Raw genomic sequence first — 26,146 nt, 5'->3', positions numbered from 1 at the left:
AGAGGCAGCGCGCAGTTCAGCAAGGTGAGTGACCCCACTGCAGTGCCACAACTAAGTGATTGCAGGACCCATGCTCCCCTGAAGCTAATTTGGGAATCTCTGTGCTACACGTGACCTTGCCATGTGCTCAGTATTCTTTGCCTGGATATTTAGCATGTATCTAGAAAAAAAGCGAATCCACGTCCAGAAATCTTGCAGTTTGATTTTAAATGGAATGAGAGGGAAGGGAGGAGCTATAAGCAGTAGGTGAAACTTGGGGGTGGAAGGGCGAGGCAAGAGAGAGGGTTGTGCTCTCCTGCGTGGGCCCAGGAGCACAGCAGTTCACCCATCCTCAGCTCACTTCAAAGGGATCTTGTCCAAGGAACGTCACTAGAGTAAAATCCTCTTTTTACACACACGTCGCTTCCTTCTGTGTTGATGTCTGTGTGATGCACATGGGATGACCATTAAGAAGGTCTTAGCCAACTTGTGCAGTGGTACTATCTGGTGGTTTCCATCTAAAGCATTTAATAGCCCACTGCTCGCTCCATAGTCACACCTTGCACAGCCTTCTCAATTGATATGGAATCAAAGGGAAATGGCTCATAAATATGAACCTGCAGCATCTGAAATGCTCCTTGAAAGAACGTCCAAGATATTTCCAATGGACATGAGCATCTCTACCCCAAAGACAAAATATCTCCCTTAACTTCTGTCTCTATTACTTTATATCTGTGTTAAATACTTATGAACAAATTTAGGTGGAGCAGTCACAGCTCAGAATCACTTACTTGTGCCCTTGCAAAACTAGTCTTTCAAGCTTTTGAAAGAAGAATGTTTCCCTGGAAAAATTCCTGTATTAAAATTTGAAGTAGGAATCTGCTTTAATTAAAAATGTCTGTAAAACATCCTCTATCAAAGGAAAGAGGGCAGATCATCCAGCTCAACTTCCCCGAGTTGTCTCAGCAGATATATATACTTATATGCATTTATACCATCCCAGCTGTTTCACAGCCAATACAAAACTCCCTGACATTACATTCTCTTATCCACGTCTTACTTTTAAGACCCATAAATGAGATGCATCCAATATCCCACAATTACCTTATATACCACTTTGTCACCTTCTGATAATCAGGACTACAGAAATGTATGACTAATGGGGGATTTCATATTATTGCAAGAGAAAAGTATCTTGTACCACCTTTGGGATGACAAGGGGAGTTGGTCATCATTTGAACACCCTGAACGTTACAAGAAGAGTAAATATCCAAAAACATGCTAGAGGTGTTACAAAATGATAGCCAGACGTCACATTAAAAAAGAAATACTCAAAATTAACAAAAAAGCAAATTAACAAATAAACAAATACAGTGTCAGATCTATAGTTGGGGATTTTCCCCAGTTCTAGCCTTTCAGTTTGTCTTCCTTTTTCTTTTCTTTTTTTAAAAAAAATGATTCTGTAAGCTACAAAGCCTACACAGACCTCATCCTGCCGATCAAACAAGAGAGTAAGCAGTCCAAGTCAAATTCCAGTTACACAATAGACCTAAGCTCAATAATCTCTGCACACAAGAAGATTTACCATGGATGAAAAGTGTCACTTCCTTCCCCGTGGTATCAGAATTCAGTCTCTGAAATATTCAGCTTTGGCTAGACACTTTTTGGCCTGCCACTAATTTAAAGCAACTGTTTGGCATTAAAAAAAAAATTAAAAAATTTAACTTTCACATTAATATGTTGGCATTTTATTTTCACGGTTCTACATACCACATCTTCAATATACCTGTCCTTCAGTACTCTACAATATCCTTGATGTTTTGTATCACATAAGGACAAAAAAAAAAAATCACATAAGAGGCAAAAAAGGACGTCCTGAGAAAGCATTCTTGGAGAAGGGGACAGAGCGCACAGGTTAGAGAAAGAAGTCTGAAAATTTTTATATCATCCATCTGTAAGCAGAAGAGACCTTCAATCTGAATCTGAATTTAAATTCCTGAGAATGAAAAGTGCAAAATCAGACTGGAGAGAGAGATCACAATAGCTGATCAGGGCGGGGGAGATTATATTTTTACTTAAGGCATTGTTCTGATTATGACATATATGAAGGAGGACTTCTGCCTTCAAAAGACTATTGAGAAACTTGATTAAAATGATTCCACATGGCTTTGACATGTTTTGGAGAGATAAAATCTCGCTCCTCCTACTCACTCACCTGAAGCGATTGGGCAGTTTTGCCATCCAAAAATCATCAGTAAAGTATTGGCCCAGCCCCATATATATTCCCAATATATGAAACCCTGCCTTCAGTTTTGTTGCAACAGAATTTCAGATCCAATCATTATCTCAAAAGGCAGTAGCTCACAACCTTTATCTCTGCCTCTCCCTGTGCTCTGTAGATCTGAGCATCCAGCAGCATCTCTCTTCACCTTTGCAGAAACAGCCTGAGGTCGCCCGACCTTTCCAGGTTCATTCAACACTTCAGACACTGCTCAAGCAGCTTTTTCTCTTCCCTAACCCCATCAGACCACAGGCGTGAGGAATACCAGCACCAGCCTGTGTCAGCTAATTAGCCAGTAATTCCTTTGGCATAGATCTGGCAAGACACATAGCCCAGGACCTTTACAGGGAAATCTAGAGCCAATTTGAATCTGAACCAATTCTCAAGAATATCAGGAAGTCACCTCATGTCACCAGCTAATTAAGGGGGTAACTTCATCTACAGTCAGCCTGAGAGATGTTTGAGTCCTAACAGAGACTATAAAGATTCACAGCTAATTGCTTACAGGATCATGCCATTACATTTAGCAGAGCTTGTGTGACAGGTCACAAATGGGTGTTTTCAGAAAAAGAAATTGTTGTTGACCTACCTGGATCTTACATAGAACAATTATGCCAATGCTGAATCACTTTGAAAAATCCAGCTGATAGGTCAACTGAGCCTCAGGTCCTTCCTTAAAAAATAGCACCAGTAATACTGAACATCTCTCCTTTGTTATTTTTGATTAATAGCTCGCAAGTCACTCGAACAAACATCTCTTCCCCTGTCCTTCTACACGGCTTTTCACCATCACATCACAGGCAGGATTCTGAGGTATTGCTGCAATGCGAACAACGTGAACAGGTTTTAATAGGTCAGAAAAAGAAGCCTTTCCTTCTCCAGACAAGAAATGAAATGAGTCCATCGCGGAGAAAACTCACAAGCCACCAAGGTAAGACCACCAAGCCTGGCAAGCCCAGGGAAAGCGTTCGCCTCATGCAGTGTCAGATCCTTGGAGCCAGATGCCAACTCAAACACCAGCATTTGTCTGACTTCCCTTCAAGTCAAAATATCGAGCTGCTAAGCTAGACAATTTGGGCAGCCTAAGGTTTTTCAGTGGCTTGCTCAACAGTCCAGATTTCTTAAAATGTACTCCCTTTCCTCAGCTCATTCTAAGCCACCCTAATTTTCTGGATCTGCTGCCAAACACACACATCATCACCACACCTTGGGTGAGTAAAGCTGAAGGCCCAGTGCCAAGTGTTGCAACCACCAAAAAAACAGTCGGTGGAATACACCAGGCACAAACTGCACAGCCTCTGTTACATCTCCCTGGAGCTGTAAAAATGAGTCTTTAAAATACTTAAAAGATACTTTGCAAACAAATTTAATCAAATTTTGAAAACCCCATTTCATTATTGTTTGAAAATAAACTTATGAACACAACTGAGCTGTCAGAGTGACATCTTCGTTTTCTTCTTTGCTCGCAGAAAGCTATTGCTGCCTTACTGGTGAGACATAACATCAAATTATCCACACCAGTGTAATGAATGAGATGACTGCAAAGGGGAACAGAAAAGACTGATGAAAATATAGACACATGAACAGTGCTAGCCAAGTGTTGCACTCTGTGTTACTAAATAAATACGTTGGCGTTTGCAAATACCAGTAATTGGACTTGTAAACCTCTCATTATCATCCATCTGACCTCTTAAAAGCAGAGTTTCCTTCCATTTTTCATCTTCCACTGTTGCAGTGGCAGCTTTTCTTTCATCCTTCCTCAAAAGTCATTAGCAAGCTCATGGGTGCCTTTGATCCCTCAATATTTGACTTCTCGGTATCAGAAGCAAGAAGCATTTTTTCCCAGATCAACTCACTAGCTGAGCTAAGTCCATAGTAAAAAAAAAAAACCACATACTTCAATGATTGCATCTATAAGACTCTTATTTTTAATAAAATTATGCATGGGTACTTAGTACTTGAATGGTAGCTATTACACTGTATGTATATTGTTATATACAGAGAAAATAAGATCTAAGAATGACCAGTTAAATATATTTTCTTAAACAAGCATTTATCTAAAACGAGTATGAAAATCTTCTGACAGTCCCCTGTCTGTGTTTTGGATGGCAGTGGGAATAAAACTGTAGCAGTAGCTCATACTGACCATCATAACACTGCAGAAGCCAAAGGAGTTGGTATCGCAAATTTTGTTGCCATCAGAAACATCTGTGAGCTCGCAGCAGATTAATAAATGAAGACATGGTTATGGCCAAAGGCGAGGCTGTTAAAACTGTTTTTCCAAACCCACTGAGCGTAGGATTTGAAACTTTAAGTGCCATCCCTCAGCTTCAAAATCTACTTGGTAGGTAATAGTTCAGGTTCAGGGAGAAGTTCAGCAAAAAATGGATGCAGTCAGATGATTTTTATCAGACAGTTGGCAGAAAAATCAGGCTATTATATGTTGATCACTCTGGGGCAGTCCATCAAAAAATGTAGACTCAGTGCAATGACAGCCAAGCAGGTAAATTCACCGAAGGTTAGACTTCTGCCTAACAGATGGATACTGAGAAAATAGAAGGCATCATGTGCGGTTCCATTCTTCAATTATCAGCCTTCCTTTCCCTGGTGCAAACATTTTTGGTATCTGGTTTACTCCCTGCTGTCACAAGTAGGGATCTGTGAACAAGGCAAGGCTTTGCTTGAGCTTTACTTTGGTCTCTGGTTCAAATCTGCCACAGACTTTTGTGAGGTTGAAATCTCATTCTTATATGGCTGTATATCCAATTAGACCCTATAGCTCTATAACTGCCTTTCCATTCCCTAAAACAGTGAAGAGAGTTTTTAACAGTAATCATGATTTGCCAATGACTTTAATGCCAGAACCAGCATTAGTCCTCACACACAGTACTGAATAAAATACACAATTTTCTTTTTTAACACGCTAACATGGGTGTTCATTCTGTATGGATTCATGTTCCCTGAAATATTTATTAGTCAATTACCACTTGTATATCTCCTTCTGATGAGATTGGTCAAAATATACTTTAAGAGAGTTTAGACGATTGAGGTGACAATGAGTTTTTAAATCTCTTCTTTCGTTCCACTGCAGTTCGCAAAGCCTGAAGAATTAACTGTTTATTATTCAGGATGTTGTAGTTGCACAGGTTCACCAACTTGTTGAAATTCTCTTCAGTATATGTAAGCAGACCAGTGCCATAGGGAGCAATAGAGTTGGACACATCCACTCTTCCCTGCTCCATCTCTGAGGGACTGCGCTCCACATCTGAAGTAAGAACATAGCAAAGTTCAACACAGCAATGTTACTGAGGTGAAAGACTCCACCAGGCAATGCAAAATACACAGTAACAGCCACAAGAAACTGAATTCTCTCAGGAAAATGGGAGGATTTTAAGCACAAGCAGCAGGATGAATAAAATGAACTACATGAGGTCTTTTTCGATAAGCTGGTACATGGGTATTTGTTCAGTTTTGGAGGAAAGTTTCCTGGATCACACTAAATTAGCAACAAGAAAATTGGAGTTAATGCATGCAAAAGTATTTGTAAACTGCAACTGAATTTGCCAAGTAGTTTTTCTGGTGAAACAAACAAATCACTATTTATTCTATTGCTGAACTAAAGAAAACTATCTGGCAACTTTTCAAAAATGACAGATATCAAAGCAGCTTGTTACCCTGGCAAATCCTTTGCTTCATTGTATGTTTTCAGCAATTTCTGTTCTCAATTTTTTTTCACGTAAACAAAGCAACAAGAGGATTCTAGCTTTGTTAACAAAGTAAACGTAGTATCTCATTACAAGACTGTTACATGACAGCATTAGCTACCAGTGGATATAACTTCCCTTTCCTGTATTATCAAAGGAACACAAACTGTCCCAGATGCCAGATAAGGGGTTTTGCCTCAAGCTGCAGCTATTCATGCTTTTAATTTTGAAACTCTTCAGTTCAACCGTGATTAGTGGGCCAACACTATATCCATCACAACAGGACTGGGAATATGATAACTTAGCCAACCGAGAAGTTTGTTTCAGAAGAGGAACAAATTCAATGGATAAACTGGATGTGACAACCTCAAAAAATGATTGATTCATGCTGTTAACTTACTCGGTGCCTTGTATTTTTGGAAGGTATCACACACCAGTGGGAAATAGGCCAAGACTGGTGCCTCTAAGCTGTCCTCAAACACATAGCACTCCTTCAGGTGTTGCCGGTCTTCCTGGCTCAGCTCCGTGCTGGGGAATGGGATCCCATGCTCCAAACAGTACTCTGAGAATAGGTCCAGCGGCTGGTTCAACAAAGAGGAGAGTTGCAACACAAAGGGAGGTTGAAATAAGGCTACCAAGCCCCATAACTGATATTTTGCTGCACTAGGCAATCTGTGATTGATTTATATGTTTACAAATAAGTCTAACTATGCACTGGAACAAGCATACCCTCTTGATTTTAATATATCCTGGGCAATAGTAGTTTGGTTGATTTGCTAACACTCTACATTTTTAAAGCACAATTACTGTTTTCTGGAATTTATATGAAATTCAGATCATTTTTGTGATTTAATGGGCACAGTAGAGGATTTGGATCAGGAAATTTTAATTACACATGGTATCTCAGATCACAGGTTCTTGAGTGTTTGCATTCAGCGCATCTAACAATCAATGTCTTCATGTCCTCCTACAAATTAATTACATTAATTTCCATCATATATGCTCCTCAATGTCTCTTCAAACACAGCAAAACAAAAATCTGACTGAAACTTATGCAAACACCAGGAGTCAAACATAAAAGAAAAACTCCAAATTTTCATTCAAAAATAGCAAAATTACGTATTAGCTAATTACATTGTAAAAGTTATGTAACTAACTATTGAGGAACTTGGTACCACAATGACAAATCTGCACAGATACACAGAATAGAGAAATGTGGTAATTCAGGTACTGGAATCATACAGATAAAGAATGACTACTTCAAAACATCACCAGAGTCTGTGATCCTCCGCTGTAATTTAAATGCAAAATGACATCCACTTTCCTCTCTGGCCTCAGAATGGGCGGGCAGCTGGTGTTGATGAAGAAAGCTGTATCTACCAGCTTGAGGTAGTCACCCATGTCATTCAGTTGGTTGGGATGAGAATCCAGCACTGTGTCTGAAAGTCAAAAACTTATATTATCAATTAATTACTGCAAATTTTTTTTCCAAATCAGCATAACAAGGAAAGAAAGAAAAGCCCACACTTATATTAGTCTTTGACACAAAGCCCACAGTTAAATATTTGTCTCCAACACAATTTTAGCATCTATAGCTCAACTCTGAGATCAGTAAGAGGGAGCAGTTCCGAGACTCAACTTCATCCAAAGTGCTTTTTTAACTGGTGTAAGTTTGTGGCTATTAAGCTTCAGTGGAAGCTGTAAGTCATTCTTTTGCAGCTTTTCCTAGGAAGAACAGAATTCAAGCAAGCTTGCTGTGGCTTCTCCAAGGCAGAAACAAGACCAGCAGTAAATCATCTGGGGCTCAGCAACATGAATTCCACAGACATATTAATCAAATAAAATTAATCAAAATTTGCCTTTAGGCTAAAACTTATCAAATATTTGTCCTCAGCAAGTATCAGCACTCAAATCACCTTCAAAGATGCATCTAAACCAATTTACTATTACCTTTCCACATGCAAAAGCTCTCATTCTCTAAATACTTGTTATGTAGCTGCAAGCCCTTGAGGAAATTATGGTAAGTTGAAACCACTGGCCGTCCAGTCATCATTTCTCGAAGAGTATTGGAAAGGCAACCTTTGGGAACGGATAAGCAAGTTGTCTGTTCATGAGGCTTCTTGGGCAGAGCAGGGTGTTCCTCTGTAGGAAGAATGAGAAGAAGGTATATGTCTGCATTTGTTTAGAGTGTTTCTCTGATACTAACAATAACAAAGAAAATAGGGCCGGGCAGCCAAACCACCACAGCCCCATCTGTGATGGAGTGCACGAACCAACAGGCAGACTGTTCTGGGCAGAGGTGGGTTTCAGTGTCACAGCATCACCTTGTTGTTCCCCGTCTGGCCTCTCCCTCCCCAAAGGACTCACGGTAACCCTCCCGTGACTAACAAAACTCCCCAGGGATGTTGCACAGTGAGCAGTGCAATGTTTTTTCCTGTTTTCCAGCACCACTGTTTCTCTCCTGTTTTTCCTTCATTCCCAAAGGCTTGGTGTTCCCTAACCCAGAAACAGGACACAAAACCAAACCCTTTACCAAATGTCAGGTTTCCCACTTCAGAGAGGTGTGAAGACAATGCAGATGCAAGTGAAAAGTAATCCAAATAACTAACCAATGTCATGCTCAGTGTCTCGGGTCCATCTGTGCCAGAAGTCCTCTGAATGACCCGAGAGGTAGACAGCATCCATAAAACTCTGGGAGAATATATTACTCCATGTGCCTTGAAAGTTAAAAAAAAAGCCATACTTAATATTACTTTGAATTTTTAGAGTGCAGCTATGGCAACCTACTGGGATTAGGTCTCTGTGGTTGTTTAAGTTAGCGCTGCTTTAGGTATAAAATATTATGAATTTTAGTATGAATATCAAATGCTATGCCATTCCACATAATGTCTGGCTTATGACTAGGCCATTTTAGAAACTTGGCTGTTTATGAAAGTCAGACTGTGATTTTAAATACTTCAAAAATCAGTTCTAATGTGTGTGTTCTGTTTTGGTCTAACCTAAAAAGTTCAGCAAATTAATTGCATTTGTCTCAAGAATTTGCTTCCACTTTTGGCTGGTTCATTTAAGATTTAAATTGCATCAGATAATGTATCTGGTGTACTCGTATTGCTACTTACAGACCAGTAGTTATGAGAGGCCAACTCTGTGTAGCCAACTATGTGGTTATAAAGGCGATGTTTTTCTGAGATAGTAAATCACCTTCCAAGAAGCAGATGTGGGACTCTGGGATCTTCTTCATCAGGTGACCCATGAAGAACTCACTACCAAAATCCTCTGAACGAACAAAGGCCCCATATTTCAGGAAACCCACCTCGTAAGGTGTGAACTCCACCCACTCTGCAAATAAGGCATCAAGAAGGACTTATTGCAGCCACCTGAACACATGTAAAAATAACAGCTTAGAGAATCAAAAGCTGGAAGAACAAGGCCTGTAGCTTCAGCATGTTGGTGACAGGCAGTTCAAACCACCATGTTCTGAAACAAACAGGTGCCCTTCAATGTGTTGCACGTTAGACTGGTGAATGGAAAAGCTAAATTCACCTCCTCCACCAACACTGTGAAAATCCATTCAGCTTGGGGTTCAGGTCCATTTCCATACTAGGAAGCAAAAATTGGGGCTGGAAGTCCACCAATGGCTAGGGCCCTGCGCAAGATGTGGCGTTTTTAGTTCTTCCGAGTCAGCGATGACACCAGCTACCGTTCATTCTTAGTATCTGAGAGTCTCTGCCTTGTGAAGCTTAAAAAACTCAGACCAAAACCCACCCAAACCTGGGCTGAACACACTGGGACTGCAGATTGTGCCTAAAAGCAGATGATCAGATTCAGTTGCAGGACCTCCTGCTTCATTTGGGCCAGAAAACGCCATGGAAACAGTTAGTGATGGGCATCACTGATCAGGGCACAGAGCGCTGTCCCTCCTCAGATCCCTCTCTGGCTGCTGGGAGCTGCCTCCCACTCTCACCCCCGCTCCGCATCTTCCCTTCTCCTCCCTTCCTTGCCCTCCTCCCCAGCTCTTCACAGCTCTCTTGGACTACTGCTGCCCGGGCAGGAACCCCAGCAGCTGGAAAAGGCTGTGAGGAGTAGGCGGGCACGAGAGAGAGAAAGAGCAGCAGTGGTGGCTCTCAAGCGAGGAGTAGGTGGCTCTCAAGCAAAAGGCATCTCCACCCCTCACAGGGCAGTGTCTTTCCACAGATATCTCCCTACCGTAGTATTAGGATGCATGTTTTTCATCCAAGTCAGAACCCAGATGTGAAGACAGGGGAAAAAGAAATCATTTAAAAGATTTATTAGCTTGGACTTACAGTAAAAGCTTTTGGCATTCACCTAGCATTAAAAGGAAACTCCTTAGATTTATAGAAGTGTGTATAATATCATTACCTTTAAAATCCAGAGTGCTAAAGTCATCCTTGACATTGAGGGACAGGTATATAGGCAGCGGATTCTGCCCCTGATTTACTGCCAGTTGTTGATCAGAGAGTTTGTGAGTACTTCGCTGTTTATAAAGAACAGAAGTCATTGTAAAAGATTAATATGATACATGGACTTAATATCGTATCTAAGCATGGACTACCAGTGAAATGTCTCCTAAACCTCAGCAGATTTTGTTCTGTGTAACTCAGTTGTGTACTTCAGTTGTTTGACCACACAAATGTGTTCATGTGTTATCTGTCATCACCACTGATGCTTCCAGGAATTTTGGAATGGGGGATAAAGCGAAAATGTGATAAACTTGTCTGTGCAGTCACTAGGATATGACTTGCTTTAAGGAAAGATAAAAGTATTTAGCTACCTTGGAGGTGCTGTGATAAAAGTCAACCAGGGCCCATTTCATTCAATACAGCTTTGTTTGCTGGTATGGCTATATATTGCTATGCCTGAACTTAGCTCTGTCAGAGCCACCTCTCCTCTGTATGTTACTAGAATGCTCATTTGATCTGAAATTAAAGATGGAAAATCAGTTTAATTAACACCTTGACTTTTTACATGCTCAGACATTTCCCCTAGATGCTCACATTTTAGGTTTACTGTGTTATTTTTCTTCTAAAAAGCCAAAGAAAGATCCCTCAGAAGTTTCGAGAGCCTTTCCTATAACTGAATCCAGACCTTTAGACACGAGAAGTTAGAAATCCTCTGGAATAAGGGATGGATATATAATACCTCAGGATGTAGCATACAATCAATGAAGAGTCCCCATAAATCTGTAAAGGACAGCTTGTGCCCCTCTTGCTTTCTTTCACAAAGCTCCTTTTCATAGTATTTCAAATGATCCAACGAGAAACAGTGCAGCTTGCTCTTGATCACACGTTTCCTGATATCACCAATTGGGCCTCCGAGATCCTTCTGTGACCAATTTGCATCTTCATATAACTTTGCCATGGTCCTGGTAAAAAGAAACACACTGTGGTTCATCACCGGGTACATGACAATTCATGGGCTTATACCACACATAAGCGTTTTGTTTCAGGATACACAAGGCTCTCGCCCTCCAACTTTTACCTTGGAAGAACAGTTCAAAGCTCATTTAGACTATACAATGATATTTTTGCTGCAGGGATACATTCAAAATCATCCTAGCTTGTTTATTCTCAGAATCAAGAGAGTAATAAAGCAACACCCGTAACTTAACACAAGCTTTATACCATAGAATCATAGAACAGTTTGGGTTGGAAGGGACCTTCACAGGTCATCTAGTCCAACCCCCCTACCGTGGGCAGGGACATCTTCAACTAGATCAGGTTGCTCAGAGCCCCATCCAACCTGACCTTGAAGGTTTCCAGGGATGGGGCATCTACCACCTCTCTGGGCGACCTGTTGTAGGGTTTCATCACCCTCGTAAAAAATTTCTTCCTTATACCTAGTCTAAGTCTACCCTCTTTTAGTTTAAAACCATTCCCCCTTGTCCTGTTGCAACAGACCCTGCTAAAATGTTTGTCCCCATCTTTCTTATAAACCCCCTTTAAGTACTGAAAGGCTGCAATAAGATGTCCCCGAAGCCTTCTCTTCTCCAGGCTGAACAACTCTCTCAGCCTTTCTTCATAGGAGAGGTGTTCCACCCCCCTGATCATTTTCATGGCCCTCCTCTGGACCTGCTCCAACAGGTCCATGTCTTTTTTTTACTAGAATTACTCTTCGATTGTCCTGGTTCAAGCCACGGCTTCTGTCTGAGGTCAGTTCCCTCAGCTGTTTCAGATGCTGTGTGTAAAAAGTTGAGGAGGAGTTTAGCAGCGAACATTGCCCTGGACAAGTGCGAGAGCTCCCCTCCTTGGGCATGCAGCAGGCGGGTCACCTCAGGCTCTTGGCTCCCACAGGGCCGGTCTGCTTGAGATTTCAGTTTCCAGAGTTTGGGCAGATTCCAGTCATCCCTTCTCATCCCCACCCCGCTTGTTCTAGTTCTGTCTCATGTATCTCTTTAGAGCAGCATTCCAGAGGCAAAATGTTTTAAAGCCCTAAACCCTTCTTACTCACGCAAGGCAGTCAACACTGTGTGCATGACACTCGTGTTTCTCAGGGCTTTTCTTTTAAATTCTCCTTTTCAGCGCCGCGTAAGAGTTGAGCCAGACAAATATTACAAGAGGATTTCTGAAGCGTTACATGCAACTAGATAACCCAAGAGATACTCAAACAATATTTCCCTACTTTCATTTCCTCATTGCTCTCAAGCATGCTCGGGGATCGGGTCTGCGTGCTTTCAGAGATTCAAGTCCCCAGGACTCCAGCTGCATTGCTTCTCTTGCACATCTGCAGCATCTTCTCTGACTCATGATTAACATCTGATTTGTCTGCACTGGCAATCAAAAGGTTTACTTCTCCCTCAGGAAGCAATCCCCATTTCTTACATTCCCAAGAAAATGCCAGGTTTTTGGCCTACCAGCCCTATTCAGTCCCTTGTTGATAGCCATAAATAACCACTTTTCATCCAAAATGAGATACCTCTACCCCCCCATCTTAACACAGGAATCTTTTCTGCCAGGTAACTGGGAAATGAGAAACGGAGCTGAGTCATACAGAATTTTCATCAAAAAATAACCACGTTTCCCACCCATTCTCTGCGCCAGGCACTGACTTTATGACAGAAACAAGTCCAGCCCCCAGGAGAACTCTTAATGTATGGCATGGCAGAAAGGCACATATCCGAGCCACACAGCAGCTGCGGGTGGGTTTGCCACCTACACTGACCTGCAGGGAGATACAGGTAAGCCATCCTGGCTTGTGCTCTTTTCTTTCAGTTTCTGTAAACACTTCAGTGCAATTACAGAAATACCATAGTTCTCACTCAGTTTGTTTCTTGTAGCTAGAAGAAATAAGGGCTACAGCACAAAGGTCCCATGAAATGGGCGAGCATCAAAAGGAAGCCACATCCCAGCATCACGCTGAGTAAAATTCGTCAGCAAGGCAATATGTTTCACCAGGTTATCACTCTGCTAACACAAACAGCAAGCACAAGCCCAACTCTCCTTACCATGTTGTGGCAGATAAACCACTGATGTATGAGACACAGTCCAAAACACCTAACTCCTGGAGAGCCAGAAGACTGCCAAACATAGCCGTCATGGACCGCACTCCCCCTGCTGTGGTCATGACTGCCACCACTGGCACCTGCTCAACACACAAAGGCACAGAGTCGTTCATCACCAGATGAACTAAAGTGATGGGCATGCAGAAAAAGTAACAGCAGGTTTTCACGTAGATTTGGATTCAATTCACCCTCTTCATGGCAGCGCTTAGGTGTGTGTCTGGGTTGTGTAACCTTTGGTGGGACTTAGCGTATGCTGAAAGCATCTTCCTGAGCGCTGATGCTTTGGTAAGTCAGAAGCTGTAAGCATGGCTCTTGTACGGCATAATCTATTTTCAGATTTGTAAAGAGTCTTTTCTGGATGTTTTTCATTTTTCCTCACATCCTTCCCTCAAAACACATTTTAAAATCCTGAGTATAACTGAGGTCAGAGGAGCAGAGCAAAAGCTGCCTGCATAATTTTTTCTTCCTCTAAGTTTATATACAACATTTGCTATTCTCCAGGCAGATGGTGGCAAGCTTTATAGATTTATTTTAACATCCTCTTTATTACCCAGATTACCTCCCCCTTCCCTCATATCCATGCTATATGTAATTTGGTCTCACTTTCCTCAGGGATGCAGCAATTCTGTTAGCCCTCCTCGTTTTGCCCCATAGGTAGCACTTAAAATCTGAGACAACATATTTATTCAGTTTTAGGAACTTTTATCTTTAATCTTGTCTTCATTGTATTTTGCCATCTACTTGGGGGGTTTGGTTTTTTGTTTTTTAATTAATATGACTCAATAACCCTTTATTCTCATTTAATAACAAGTCCTATTCTACTTGTTATTTAAGTCCATGAGCACTTTGACTTGGTTGACAAACGCTGTCCTGCACACAGCGTCAAGGGATGGGTGTGCTGGGAGCCGGGCAGAGCAGTGGAGGAAACCCCACACAGGCACATTCTCCCAGATGCAGAAGAGCGTCTCCCTGACTCTTGCTCCAAGCACCACAGCCCCGTAACAGCTTACTGTCCTCCAGTAACAGAGCAGCCTACTCTGAGTCCAGGGATCCCCCGGAGAGGAGAAAGCAAGAGCTAACACACTGGAAAACACTCAAGACAGATGCTGCTGTACTAGCGAGCTACGGGAGAGTCGCAGCCTTCCTCTGTGAGCCTTGTGTAGCTGCAGAGAAGAGGAGAGCTGCCAAACTGAGGAGAAATGGTCTCAGTCCAAGCAACCAAATTTCACCAAGCTGGGTTATACATACGTTCATCTCAACAAATATGTTCTTTGGGTGCCCCTGAGTGAGGATGGAGGTTGGCAGAGAATAAAGGAGCTATAACTGACCTCCTGACAGTTCCTCTTTTATCCTCTGTGCCAAAAATTCTTGGATATGGTCTTAGACAATAAGATATGGTCAGTGACAATTTGGCTGTACATGTTAGTCTAGAAGATGTGGAAGAGCTATATGGGCAGTTGTGCAAGTACATCACATCCACTTCATTCAAAGTGGGACAGAATACTTTAAGTTCCCAAGATGCTGTCCCACATACCTCATCCTCCTGCAGGTCTTCATCTAGATGAAGAACATTTTTCAGAGCAGCAGCAACCACCTTCTTCCTTTTACAGATGAAATCCTGCTCCTCTGCACAAAGATCAAACCCCAGCCGCAAATCTAAATTCTTGCAACTAGAGCATAAGAACAGAACAAGACATGTTACCTGTAAGCCATTTCTAGAGGTACTGCTTGGGACATCAAGCAAAACCAGCAACAACAATAAACCAGTTTAAAGAAAGGCTACTTCCATGCACATGAAGGTTTCCCTATGCAAATGAAAGCAGGTATACGGATATCACAATGTATTTCTGCCTTCCTGTGGAGATTTTAGACCACAATCATGTTCTGAACTATTTCACGCAATCATGAGAAAGTTAAAGGAATCAAATTCTCTGCTGATGAAAAACAAGGAACATAACTGAATTCATGTTGTTTTACATTGAGCTCTGAAATTTGGACACCTCCTCACGCTCTCTTGCTATGTGTGTGTTTCCTGAAGAGCAGAGGGGGCCTAAGCAGTTACTTAAACTTAACACGCTTTAAGCAAAATGACCCTAATACTGTGTTAGGCTTATCTCTACTAAGAACTTGTGCTGTAAATACTTGAGTCAGAAGATGTCTCTTAAGTGTATCCCTTCTTATCTGTACATGAGCATGAACATCATGTGCATCATTAATTCTATAACTTCTATTTTCTCAGGGCTACTGTTTCAGGGGTTTTTCAGCCAAAAGGTTGTTTTGTCCCTTCTGTGACACAGTTAATATTCAGTAAAAACTTCTGATTTATCATCTGTCTGCAATTAGTGCTTGCAATGTAGCTAACTGATCAGTAGGGGGTAATGTTGCCCTTCATAAAATCACTGCAAGCCAGTCAATAAATTAATTACTGTCTGTTTGTTTCATTGAAAACGACCTGGAGAGGACTGCTAAATGCATAACAGTGTTAGAAGCATGTTAGAAATGTGTTACACATAAACGTGTATGTATTATAGATAAAGGTTACAAGACAGAGGGATTCTTAAGTATCAAAATTAGGAAGCATCAACATTAGGAAAAACATTGTGACTGGTTGTACCCCTGACTACCTACCACCTATTCTATGCTGAACTCTTACCAATCAATTTAAAAGCATGTATTATTTTATTAACCCTTCCCCATATTTTAGTCATCTTTAACCAATTACAATCTTTATTCCTGGTTTCGAAATGAGCTAGTTTAAGCTGTAACTTCCTTTCATGTAAAGATGATACCATGAAAGGATAGGAGATGCTGAAGTAGTCATTCAAAAGAAATAAAAGATTTACCCATCTTCTCCCTTCACAGACACCTCATAAGATTCACCCTGAGAATCAAGAATGAAAATACCATAAATTTTAAATAGAATTGAAAGTTTGCAAAAGCAAGTTTTACAGTATTAGCAATTATTCAGACATATAGTCTAATGATAAATCTTTGGTCTCTTCTCAGGCCCTCTGCACACAATCATCACTAGGATCCTGCTTTTAAAATACTTTTAAAGCAATCAGCAATTCTGAATACGCTACTTTTTCCCTGAATAATAGTTATACATCCAAGTGTATGCAGAGCTGAGCCTACGTGTAACTCAGCTGTTTTTTAATAACTCAGTTTTTTAATAACAAAACTAATAACGGATCAGGTATCATACAGATATAGCTAACACTTGTTGAAATAATTCCAAACACTGTCAAAGGTTACTCACTCTCATCACTGTCACTTTCTTTCCCAAGTCCAGAGAATGGAGAGGCACAGCCAGGGGACTACGTACATCCATTTCCCTCCTAGCTGAACCATGCTGAATTAAAGTGGGAAAAAAAATTGTTACGAGGAGAAAATTATTTACAACCCATAGGTACACATCCACCAGAGAAGGGCTAATTCATCAATCTTCTCCCAAAAGTTACTTTAGCTATTATCACCGTCCACAAGCAAAACATACACCACAGAAAAAACGCTCCTTTGGCAGCGTCACGTGCAGTCTGGGTTGACTGTGCTTGACGTAGTGGAACATGGTGGTTTCACTGCTTCCCTGTCTGCAGCGAGGACCTATGGAAACATCCTGGGTTTCTTCGTAGGATCCTTTCATTGTGAATGTGAAATCTTCCCCTAAGAACAAGGAGCAAAGCTCAGAAATGTTAACTGCATCTAGCCCTGAAAAATAACAAATAAAAATGCCCCAAGTAAAGTTTCAGCCTTAGTGCAGTCAACGTTAATTTGTTTTTCCTCCACCATAATTAGCGTGAACAAGGGGAGACTGAATAAGCAGCAAAAGGCCGGTGCAGCATTGCACCTTCTCCCCTGCCAAGCGACGGAGAGCATGTGTTAGACCAGTGGATGCCACTAGCAGCGTTCACACCCCCTGAGTTTCCACCATAGTCTTTCCACTCCTGAGAGTTGCCTCTCTCCTCTTTTACTTTCTGTTCTCATCACAGCTATTTCAGTTCCATCACGCTGTAGTGATGTTTGAGTCCCCAGCAACCTCCACAGTTTCCCTTAAGCTACACAGTCACGCCATCTCCAGAGGATTCTCACTACTAGCAAGCAGGTAATTCAGGAAACGCCTCAATCCCCAAGCAGCCCTGATACAAACAGAGATGAAAGCAGATCAAATATTTATCTAGATTCAGCTGCATCTCCCATAGCACCAAAAGCAATGACAAACGATTTAAATCAATAACGTCACTTGTGTTAGGGCTCTTCATTTTTGTTTCATTCACATGTACTTCCAAACAGGAAACTTCACGAGACTGGAAGAGATAAGCAATAAAATCACGGGTCACAGAAACAGTTCAGGATCCTCACTGAGGATCTAGAGGTCCTGTAGAAACACCAGGCTTGGCCATGATGTCCTGTGAACATGAAGAAATTGCAGAGGCTGATACTTTTGTATAAACCATGCAAGCAATACTGTGATCAAGGGAGCCAAGATAGCTGGGGATCTGTCCCATTACATTTGAATACCATTCAACCCCCAACAGTTAACACAAAAAATTTTTCTCCCCATCTAGGCCACACATTAACTTTTGTCTACAGAAGAGTAAGCTGAAGGATACCTACTGCAGAACAACTGGACAGATGGGCCTGTACTTTCACACCCTTGAGATGAAGCTGAAACTTCCCGAGAGTGCTGCATAGGAGGAAAGAGCAGCACAGAGGCATCGCACAGTACTTTGGACATGGTGTGAAAAGAGCCTTCGTCTCCAAGGTAGACAGTCACTAATAAACTCTGCAGTGACACCGGATTCACTCCCTTCCCAAGTTTCCGTGTTTACTGCCATTTCATCAGTGAGCAGCTCACTGGCACTGTGGCAGAGCGCTTGTCCAAGCCCCTCCCAACACAGAAGGCACTACAAGCATGACCAAATTCAAAACTTTACAACACACCTGTGTCTCATCTGAAAAAGAGTAAAGGCTATGCCTAAAGGCATAGTTCTTCCAACTACATCCTTCCGTTCTGCCCTACCATAAGAACATAAGCATAAAAAACTGAAACAATTACCACTAGAACGCCATTAGTAATGATGTTCTCGGATGCACCTGGACTGAAAAGCAAAAAGGAAAAGGTTTATTTAAGAGTGGGTATATAAGCAATAATCTTTTACATGCAAATAGTTCTCTGAGCTCAGTTTTTCTAGCTGCTAAGTGCCAGTAGCACTTCTACCTTTCACCTCCGTCTCATGCTCACTGCCAGGTCACAGTCCCATAGATCCTAGGGACATTGCTCTTTTTTACCTCCCCTCGTCAGCATCATCTCTCCTTAGGCTGAATTACAAAATAAACACCCACCCTCAGCTATAAATAGTAGGTGAGACTCTCACTCAAGAAGGGATTTCACCAGATTCGGGAGAGAAAAGCAACGATGGGGAAGATGCCGAGATGGGATGTCTAGCACAGGTACATGGAGCTGCTCCTCCAGTGCTGCATTACCACTCTCTCTAAAATGCAAAGTTTTCTGATGACAAATTCTGTAACGTTTAGGCTTTACTCACATGTTTTCCAGTAGAAATTCCACTTCTAGTTCTTCCCGATTCTGAAAATAAGATTTGTCATTTAAGGAAAATGAACAAATAAACTTTTTCCTTTGATAGAGCTCTGATGATTTTGTATAACCCTCCCTTGCAAGGTTTTGCTATTCCCACAGCCTCTGCATCACAATGCAAATAGATGAAGCCTTCTTTGGCCACCCTTTCATCTCATGTGTCTCCACTGCTCTACTGTTTACAAACCAACTGTCTCCCCAAGGGGAAGAGGGGAGTAAGTATCATGGAATAGGGGGTGAAAGTCCCATTATTCATTTATTAGTAGGATGAGACATGGGTCAATCAATGCTGAGGAAGGGAGGTATAACAGGTGAATTATGTAGGAGAACATACTTGAGAATAAATGGACCTAGGTGGTGAGTATGTCTGGGTTAAAACAAAAGAATTTGCAGAGTATAGTGACTCAACATAAAAAAAATGGTGGGAGAAGAGACCAACTTGGAAAATGAAAATTGCCAGGGTGAAGGGAAGAAGAGAGAAGAGGGAAGACTGAAGCAGTGAAGGGGAATGAGGGAGAGCACTCACAAGTGCCAAATCAAGATGGAAAAGGGGCAAGAGTGTAAGAGCGGGGAACAGCAACAGAAAACAATAACATGTCAATAACATAAGAGGGACTGAATAACTGTATTACTTTACTGCAGCTATTTGCTGGATCAGTCAATCCAGGAAATACCACACAAAAAAAAAGTATCGGAGAAGTCTTCTGTATCACCCACAGGGAGGAAAACACTAATTAGTGGCAAGTATAAATCTCTTTCTGACAAGTGATGGTAAAAATTTTCATTCATATTCAGAAGAGCTAACCTTTACTGCCAAATATCCCTTCTGTCTGGCTGCACAGCATACTTCAACTTCGTGAAAAGACTGTGAAAACCGTGCCAAGTCTGATAATGTAGCTGCCGAGGTATAAATCATCACTACAGTAAAGGTGAAAAGTGAGTATTTTTGTATTTATTAGTTCATGTCAGTAAATGAGACATCTCAGGTGGCTTCTGTGGCATGTAAGCCAGCAGCAGGTGGTTCTGCTTGCTTATTTCTCCCAAAGTCTCTGTTTCATGAGAATTAGGTTGCAACAGTTTGTAACAGAAGGCTGAGGGATGGATTTTAGTAAGCAGTCACCTTACAGAGATACAAGATAGACTTTATCAAGCATCAGATTGTGACCAGTCTGTACTATCCAAACTCACTGGCGGTCTCTTCCAACTTTGTCCAAAGAACAGCAGAAACAATGTTCAGGAGACCCTGGCTCAAAACATCTACCTAATTGTGCCTGCTTTATTCTCCCATCCTTCTTACACTGTTATACGCACGCTCACACAAATTATGTTTCTATTAAGTCCCATTCACGTTTTTGTGGGTGAAAAACCTGGAGCAAAGCAATGGAAAGACTTGTTAGACCACACAGTGAGCAAGAGGCGCAGCAGGAAGCAACCCTGACGCTCTGACATTACCCATCCAGCCTCCTCAGCCCTCCTCTTGAGATACCTTGGTAGATGAAAGAAATCATTATGGGCAGAGGTGGCAGTACTGCCTATTATTAAGGTTGCCCAGCATGCTCCATTACTAAGTCACTTTTTAAAAAAAAATTAACCCTAAGTGTTCTAAAAATCCATGTACAGACCATAATCTGTGATGCCTCATGGGCACCTGAGTAGGAGTTACGATCCAAATAAGGATGGCTTGACCAAGACATTCCTGAGACACAGCTCACCTTGTCTTATCTGCCCAGCTTCCACCTTGCTAAGCCAATGGATTAAGCCAACTCTGCAACTCTGCACATGCCTCGGAGCAAATTCACAGCTTGAATCACACCTCAGATGATCTCAGTCACATGAGGGTTTTTCTAAGGAAGGCCATAGCCAGCTGGAGCAGATATATTGAAATCCTTCGTAAGGATTGGCTTTCTACAAGAGTAGTTAATAAACACTCTCCAAAGCAATAGTAATAAGACACAGGCAAAAGTGTTTTCCAGACAGCCTCTCTGACACAGTGGTTTAGAAATAAACAGAGCACACACAATTCCTAGGAACCGTAAACTCAAGCCCTTGTCGGATGTGTGAAAAAGCCCTGAAGTCTTGTTACCATACAGCCTCCAAGCAGAGAAGGTGTTATATTTTGCAGAAAGTAATCTGAGTATGTATTTTGCTCTCTTAAAAGATGAGTGTGATTTCTCCACCTGTCCTTTCAGCAACTTCACCCACCAAACATTTCATAAGAAACTCCTTAACCCCTCTTTAATACAACCAAACACAATATTCTTTGAGACATATGCAGCAAACAAAACTCCTAGATCACATAATGACCTAGAAGAAAAGAATAAAATAGTGAGGAGATTCTCCTTCATCAAGCCCTATCCATTCTGTGCTGGCTCAGTGCCCCTAAAAGAAATCTGTAACCCTGTAACAAAAGATCATAAACAGACTTGCTGAGAATTTTTTTTTTTTTTTGAATTTGCTGTTTATCAGAAGGAGGGAAAAACAGAGATTTTCATGAGGATATATATTCATTTACCAAGCCTATTGCCTGAAATCAGGCAGGACAAAACCCCTGGCGAAGCTGAGAGAAGGTACCGCTAGTGAGCTACTGGCCAAAGGGTCAGGGCAGCTACCCAGAAAGGGGGCCAAGTTTGTTCCCATCCCTGCTCTGTCAGTCTCCTACAACAGCGACGAGATCTCTAACCATCAGCTTCTTCAGTTTTGACTCTTGCGCTCTCTATTTTTTTCAAAAGACATTTTTGAAAGCTTAAAAAAATTTCAGAGTAGGAAAGCCATTTTGCATCTAATTGCAATCACAACAAAGGGGCGACTGTTTCTGACCCCTCCTAAACCCTGAACATTTAACTTTGTGCTTTAATAAGGTCCTTTTAACAAAGTCTTTGTGACTTTGAGTGAGAAAAACTGTAATGTTTAATATAGGTAGTAACTCGGGACAAAATTCTGATCTAGAATATTATTTTATCTATCCACTTAATTTCACTCGTCTTTTCATTTCTCACCTCTGGATTCAACTCAAAACTCAGGTGAACTTTTTCTCCAGGTTGGATTTTAGCTATATCAAAACGAACAGTCAAAAGCTGGTCATCTCGTGTAAAAGTATCCTCATCGCAGACTGTCAGCTCCAGGACGTTCTGAGGAGAGAGACAGAGAAGGATGTAAATGCCATATTCTGGGACTACTGAGCCCAAAAGGAAGGTTTAGCAAGAGTCAGCGTGCAGCCCTTGCGTTGTTCAATGCGGACAGACAGACAGCATGCAGCTCAGTTCACAGTCCCTGTGGCTCAGACTGCAAAGTCAGGGACTAACTCTAGAAGAGGTAAATCATCAGATTTGGCAATGAACAAGAACTCAAAAGAAAGGCAGCATAAGTGGTAAGTGACACGCGTGATGGTAATATGCACTGGCCAGAGTAGAGATTACACGTGCTGTTCATCAGATCTTTTGTGGATTCAAAATTACTATCTTGAGAAATTTTGGCATATCGGCAGAAAGTAATAATAGAGGGCAAACTCTTAGCCCTTTACAAATGGAAGGTAAAGCACATTAACAAACTCTTTTAACAAGATTTAAATTGTAGTGATTCCCCTTGAAGTTCCTCAGGGCTCAGATTACCCACAGCAGCGTGAGATGCAGCACTATTAAGCCATAGGAAGCTGACCCCATGTCTAGACCTTGTTATCACTCACACTCTGACTGCTAATGTATTTCTGCTAACTCTACAAACATTTTAAGAGTTTTTTACAACTGCTCTGGGACAGAAAGAAGCATTCAACTTTATTCCAGATGATCCATAGCCCTCTGAGCTTTCACCCTTTCAAAGCACAGGATAGGCATGGTTCTATTATAAGTTTAAGTCAGACATACAGTTTGCTTTCTTATAGCCTGTTGGGCTTTTGAAAATATGCCTGTTTAACGATGGAATTGTTAGTATTGAAAGATATTTTTAAATTTTTAAAAAACAGCATTAAGTTATGGTACCTCTTATAATTTACAAACGGCATCACTGTTACTGTATAAAACAGGTATTACAACTTCATGGCAACATACAGCAAAAATACCTTCACAGTTGCATATAAGAAAATATAACTAATCTTCTAAAGAGCTTACAAAACCTCCCATCCAATTCATGGGGTTCTCGTGCTTAGATGATGACAGAGACCAGTCAGGGCACCAGACAATCCATACCAAGGCTTGCATATTTACCTGCTGGTAGGAAACAGCGTCTCTCGTGCCGTCTCTGACACTTTCTGTATCTCTCCATTGCCATCCTATTCCTCAGCGTAACTGAGTTCAAGCCGCTATGTAAGCCTCAAGGCTCTCCTAAAGAGTCTGCACGCAGCAGGGGAAGATGTCCCCTTTAGAAAGGGTCTGCTCACTACCACAGGTGCAGATCCTACCTTCACTTCACTTTGTATCATGAAGTGGAAAGTTTCATTCCAGACAGGGTTTCTGCAGTTGCGTACAGTTCTTGTCCGGGCTTCCCGACACGAAGCTGTTGGCAGCCACAGCTTGACGTAGCAATCAGTTTGGCTCACTGCATTAACAGAAAGATGCATAATGATCTTTTTTATTATTTCTTTATTTCAGTGTTTCAGTACTTTATTATTATTTCTTTTGCCCAGTCAGGGGAAAAAAGATTAACCTCTGAGGAGTCCTAAATATTTCATTAGACCCAAAGGAAAACATTCTGAGTTTAGAGTTATTTAACTTTTCTATCTATATTTATGTCAATTCCAAACAGAAGTCAATTTTAAACCACTAATTCTATTTGATAACAAAAGCCAAAATATTCAATTTCAACAGTAGTGAACCAAAGTATTCTGGCTCTTCTGATTTTTTACTTCTATTTTCAAATATTTGCCAGGCTGCAAGCAAATTCATATACAACTTCACTTCCAAAACTTCACTTTTTCAAAAAAATGAAGAATTTATTTTGGAGGATTTTTTGTCCTGGTTCTAATTGTAATGCAAAAGTCATCCACAGTGATACAGCAATGAAGACACAAACACAGCAGCACCCAACACAACCACTGATTTTTCCTGTATCTTTCATAAAGGTGCCCCTTTCAGAAAGGAAATGGGCAACCTGTGGATAAAGGGGCACGGAAGAGTTAGGGGAAAGGAAAATATCACGGAGCAGCCAGTGAAGGGAAGGATCATTTCTTTCCTGACATAGAATTTCATTTCTATTGTTAACTGTTTTCTAAATTATTTTAATTGAGTCTAAATGAAAATGAAAACAGATATAACTTCTTCAGCCAGAAAACCTGAGACATTACTGTAATCCAAGCAACAGGAGTCCAAGAGCATTAAATTCAGGTGACAGTGATTTTCTTGCTAACCTATAAACATGCCATCAGTGATACTTACACAGATCTGCTTTGTGGAGATTTCTCATGCTTATAATTTTTACAGTAAGCCAGCACAACTGAGGCACTTCTGGCTGCAGAACAATAAGAAAAATACATTGATTAGCAAATAACTCAGATATAACTAACACAGCCTATCCTATAGCATGGCAAAGGCCATTCTCTCATTAACGCAGCAAATATATTTTCATTTTCATTATTTGAACAATTTCTGAGAAGAAATTCTTTCTTGTGATTTGACACCATATAATGTCAGATTCCAGCTATGTTTACTAACTAGTTGCGTTTAAGATTAAGTTTTCTTAAGATTTAGGTTTTGGAGGTTAAGTTTTAATGCAGGGAGTAGTAAGGAGTATCACAAGATAGTTTTCACAAAACTTTCACAAAAAGTTTTCCTTACATAATTGCCCCTGTAAAATCCAGCTACCTTCAAACTACAGGGTTTGCTCCTCAAATTTCAGATTACAGCACAGCACTTCCCAGTGTGCCGGCTTGGGGACCATGGGATGCCCTCCTTCCTCCGGCAGGGACTGCTGCCCATCTGCCCTGTAACGTTACTGCAGAACAAGACAGATGCCCTCCATTTTATATCTTGGTCAAGATATCACTGCTACCGGGATACGTAACACCATAACATCCTTCACCATACCAAAATACCTGACCCTTAAAAGGAAAAAAATTACTAAAAGAGGGATAGAACAGTTCTAGAAGTGAACAGCCCAGTATGGGACTCCAGAGCTCTTCGGTTACACCAGCAGGAGGAAGGCTGAAATCAGAGGCTTGGGGTAAGCACTCTTCCATTTCACACGTATGTCCAGCTCCCTGTAAGACAGTTCTAGCATTTCAGTGCAAATTTGACATGACATAAGGCAGAAGACGCTGTATTTTTTAATTTTTTTTTTTTTTTGGCTCTTTGTGACACTGAGTAAAGATAACCTGTCATCCATAGATACGGTCTACGTTAATCAAAATGAAACCACGTTACCACAACATGCAGAACTCATATATGTACATAAACCAGGAGCTGAAGGAAAACCAGAACTAAGGAAAGCAGGAATCACAAAATCTCTAAACAATGTAAGAAAATGGAAAGTTGCAAACACAAACGGAATTACAGATTTGACAGGATGAGAGTAAAATTGCCACTGTGTTAGATTACACAATTAAACACAAAGAAGCAAGAATAAAAGTTGTAATTGCATATGAATGCACATACACCAAAAAAAACAAACCAAAAGCACGAATAGGTGATTCAGAATGCCCTGGCTTTATTCAGGACTTTTGCATAAAAAATTATTTAAAAAATATGTTCACATGGAAAAACACTAGGCTGACCTGACTAATTTACCAAGGAGAAGCACTGAGGTGTAGCAATACATTGACCATCATATAGTGATGTCACAGCAAAATCAAGACAAAAATCCAGCTCTCCCGGTTCCTTGCCCAGCATCTAAACCACAAGTTCATCACCTTCCTCACCTTCCCAACCCTTAAGTCATAGTAAATGTTTTCCACTCTAGAGAGCACACTCACAGAACAAACAAATATTCCCTTAACTAACCGTTAAAAAATAGCACCTCTCATAATAACAGTTAAGCTTCGGGAGAGATGGGAAAGGCTGATGGAAGACTGCAGGTAGCATGGCCGTTGTCCATACCCTGCAGCCCTCCCCCGGCAACCCAGAAGCTGCCCTCTCTACAGT

General features: G+C 41.2%; 2 protein-coding genes across 2 annotated transcripts in view; both read right to left on the bottom strand.

Moving 5' to 3' along the window:
* Positions 1-1,431: 1,431 nt before the first annotated feature.
* Positions 1,432-26,142, bottom strand: LOC142083047 (cytosolic phospholipase A2 epsilon-like). Its single transcript, XM_075152084.1, has 20 exons — positions 25,102-26,142; positions 24,446-24,518; positions 23,473-23,609; positions 22,076-22,207; positions 19,030-19,070; positions 18,540-18,582; positions 17,724-17,787; positions 16,980-17,146; positions 16,743-16,835; positions 16,327-16,364; positions 15,018-15,153; positions 13,427-13,563; positions 11,125-11,347; positions 10,345-10,459; positions 9,166-9,303; positions 8,574-8,681; positions 7,915-8,106; positions 7,237-7,403; positions 6,365-6,545; positions 1,432-5,525 (listed from the first exon to the last, which is right to left on the bottom strand). The coding sequence occupies exons 1-20, from the start codon at positions 25,243-25,245 to the stop codon at positions 5,287-5,289; spliced, it is 2,568 nt and encodes an 855-aa protein (XP_075008185.1). The 5' UTR covers positions 25,246-26,142; the 3' UTR covers positions 1,432-5,286.
* The window catches only part of PLA2G4F (phospholipase A2 group IVF), a 46,662-nt gene continuing 45,023 nt past the window's right edge, over positions 24,508-26,146 (bottom strand). Inside the window, exon 27 of the mRNA XM_075152085.1 lies at positions 24,508-25,001. The gene's annotated coding sequence lies outside the window, so the exon portion shown is untranslated. The remainder of the gene's footprint in view (positions 25,002-26,146) is intronic.

This window comes from Calonectris borealis, chromosome 5 (genome assembly GCF_964195595.1).
Source record: "Calonectris borealis chromosome 5, bCalBor7.hap1.2, whole genome shotgun sequence".
NCBI lineage: Eukaryota > Metazoa > Chordata > Aves > Procellariiformes > Procellariidae > Calonectris > Calonectris borealis.
This window is presented reverse-complemented; position numbering and strand designations above follow the sequence as displayed.

Bases quoted from the DNA above. Each gene is read 5' to 3' on its own strand.
- LOC142083047 (XM_075152084.1), bottom strand. From the start codon at position 25,245: ATGGAAGAGTGCTTACCCCAAGCCTCTGATTTCAGCCTTCCTCCTGCT. The intron at 16,836-16,979 runs GTATGTTTTGCT...ACTTTAATTCAG, and splicing joins AGGAGCGTTTTTTCTGTGGT to CATGGTTCAGCTAGGAGGGA. The intron at 6,546-7,236 runs GTGATGTTTTGA...TTGTTGAACCAG, and splicing joins GCGGAGGATCACAGACTCTG to CCGCTGGACCTATTCTCAGA.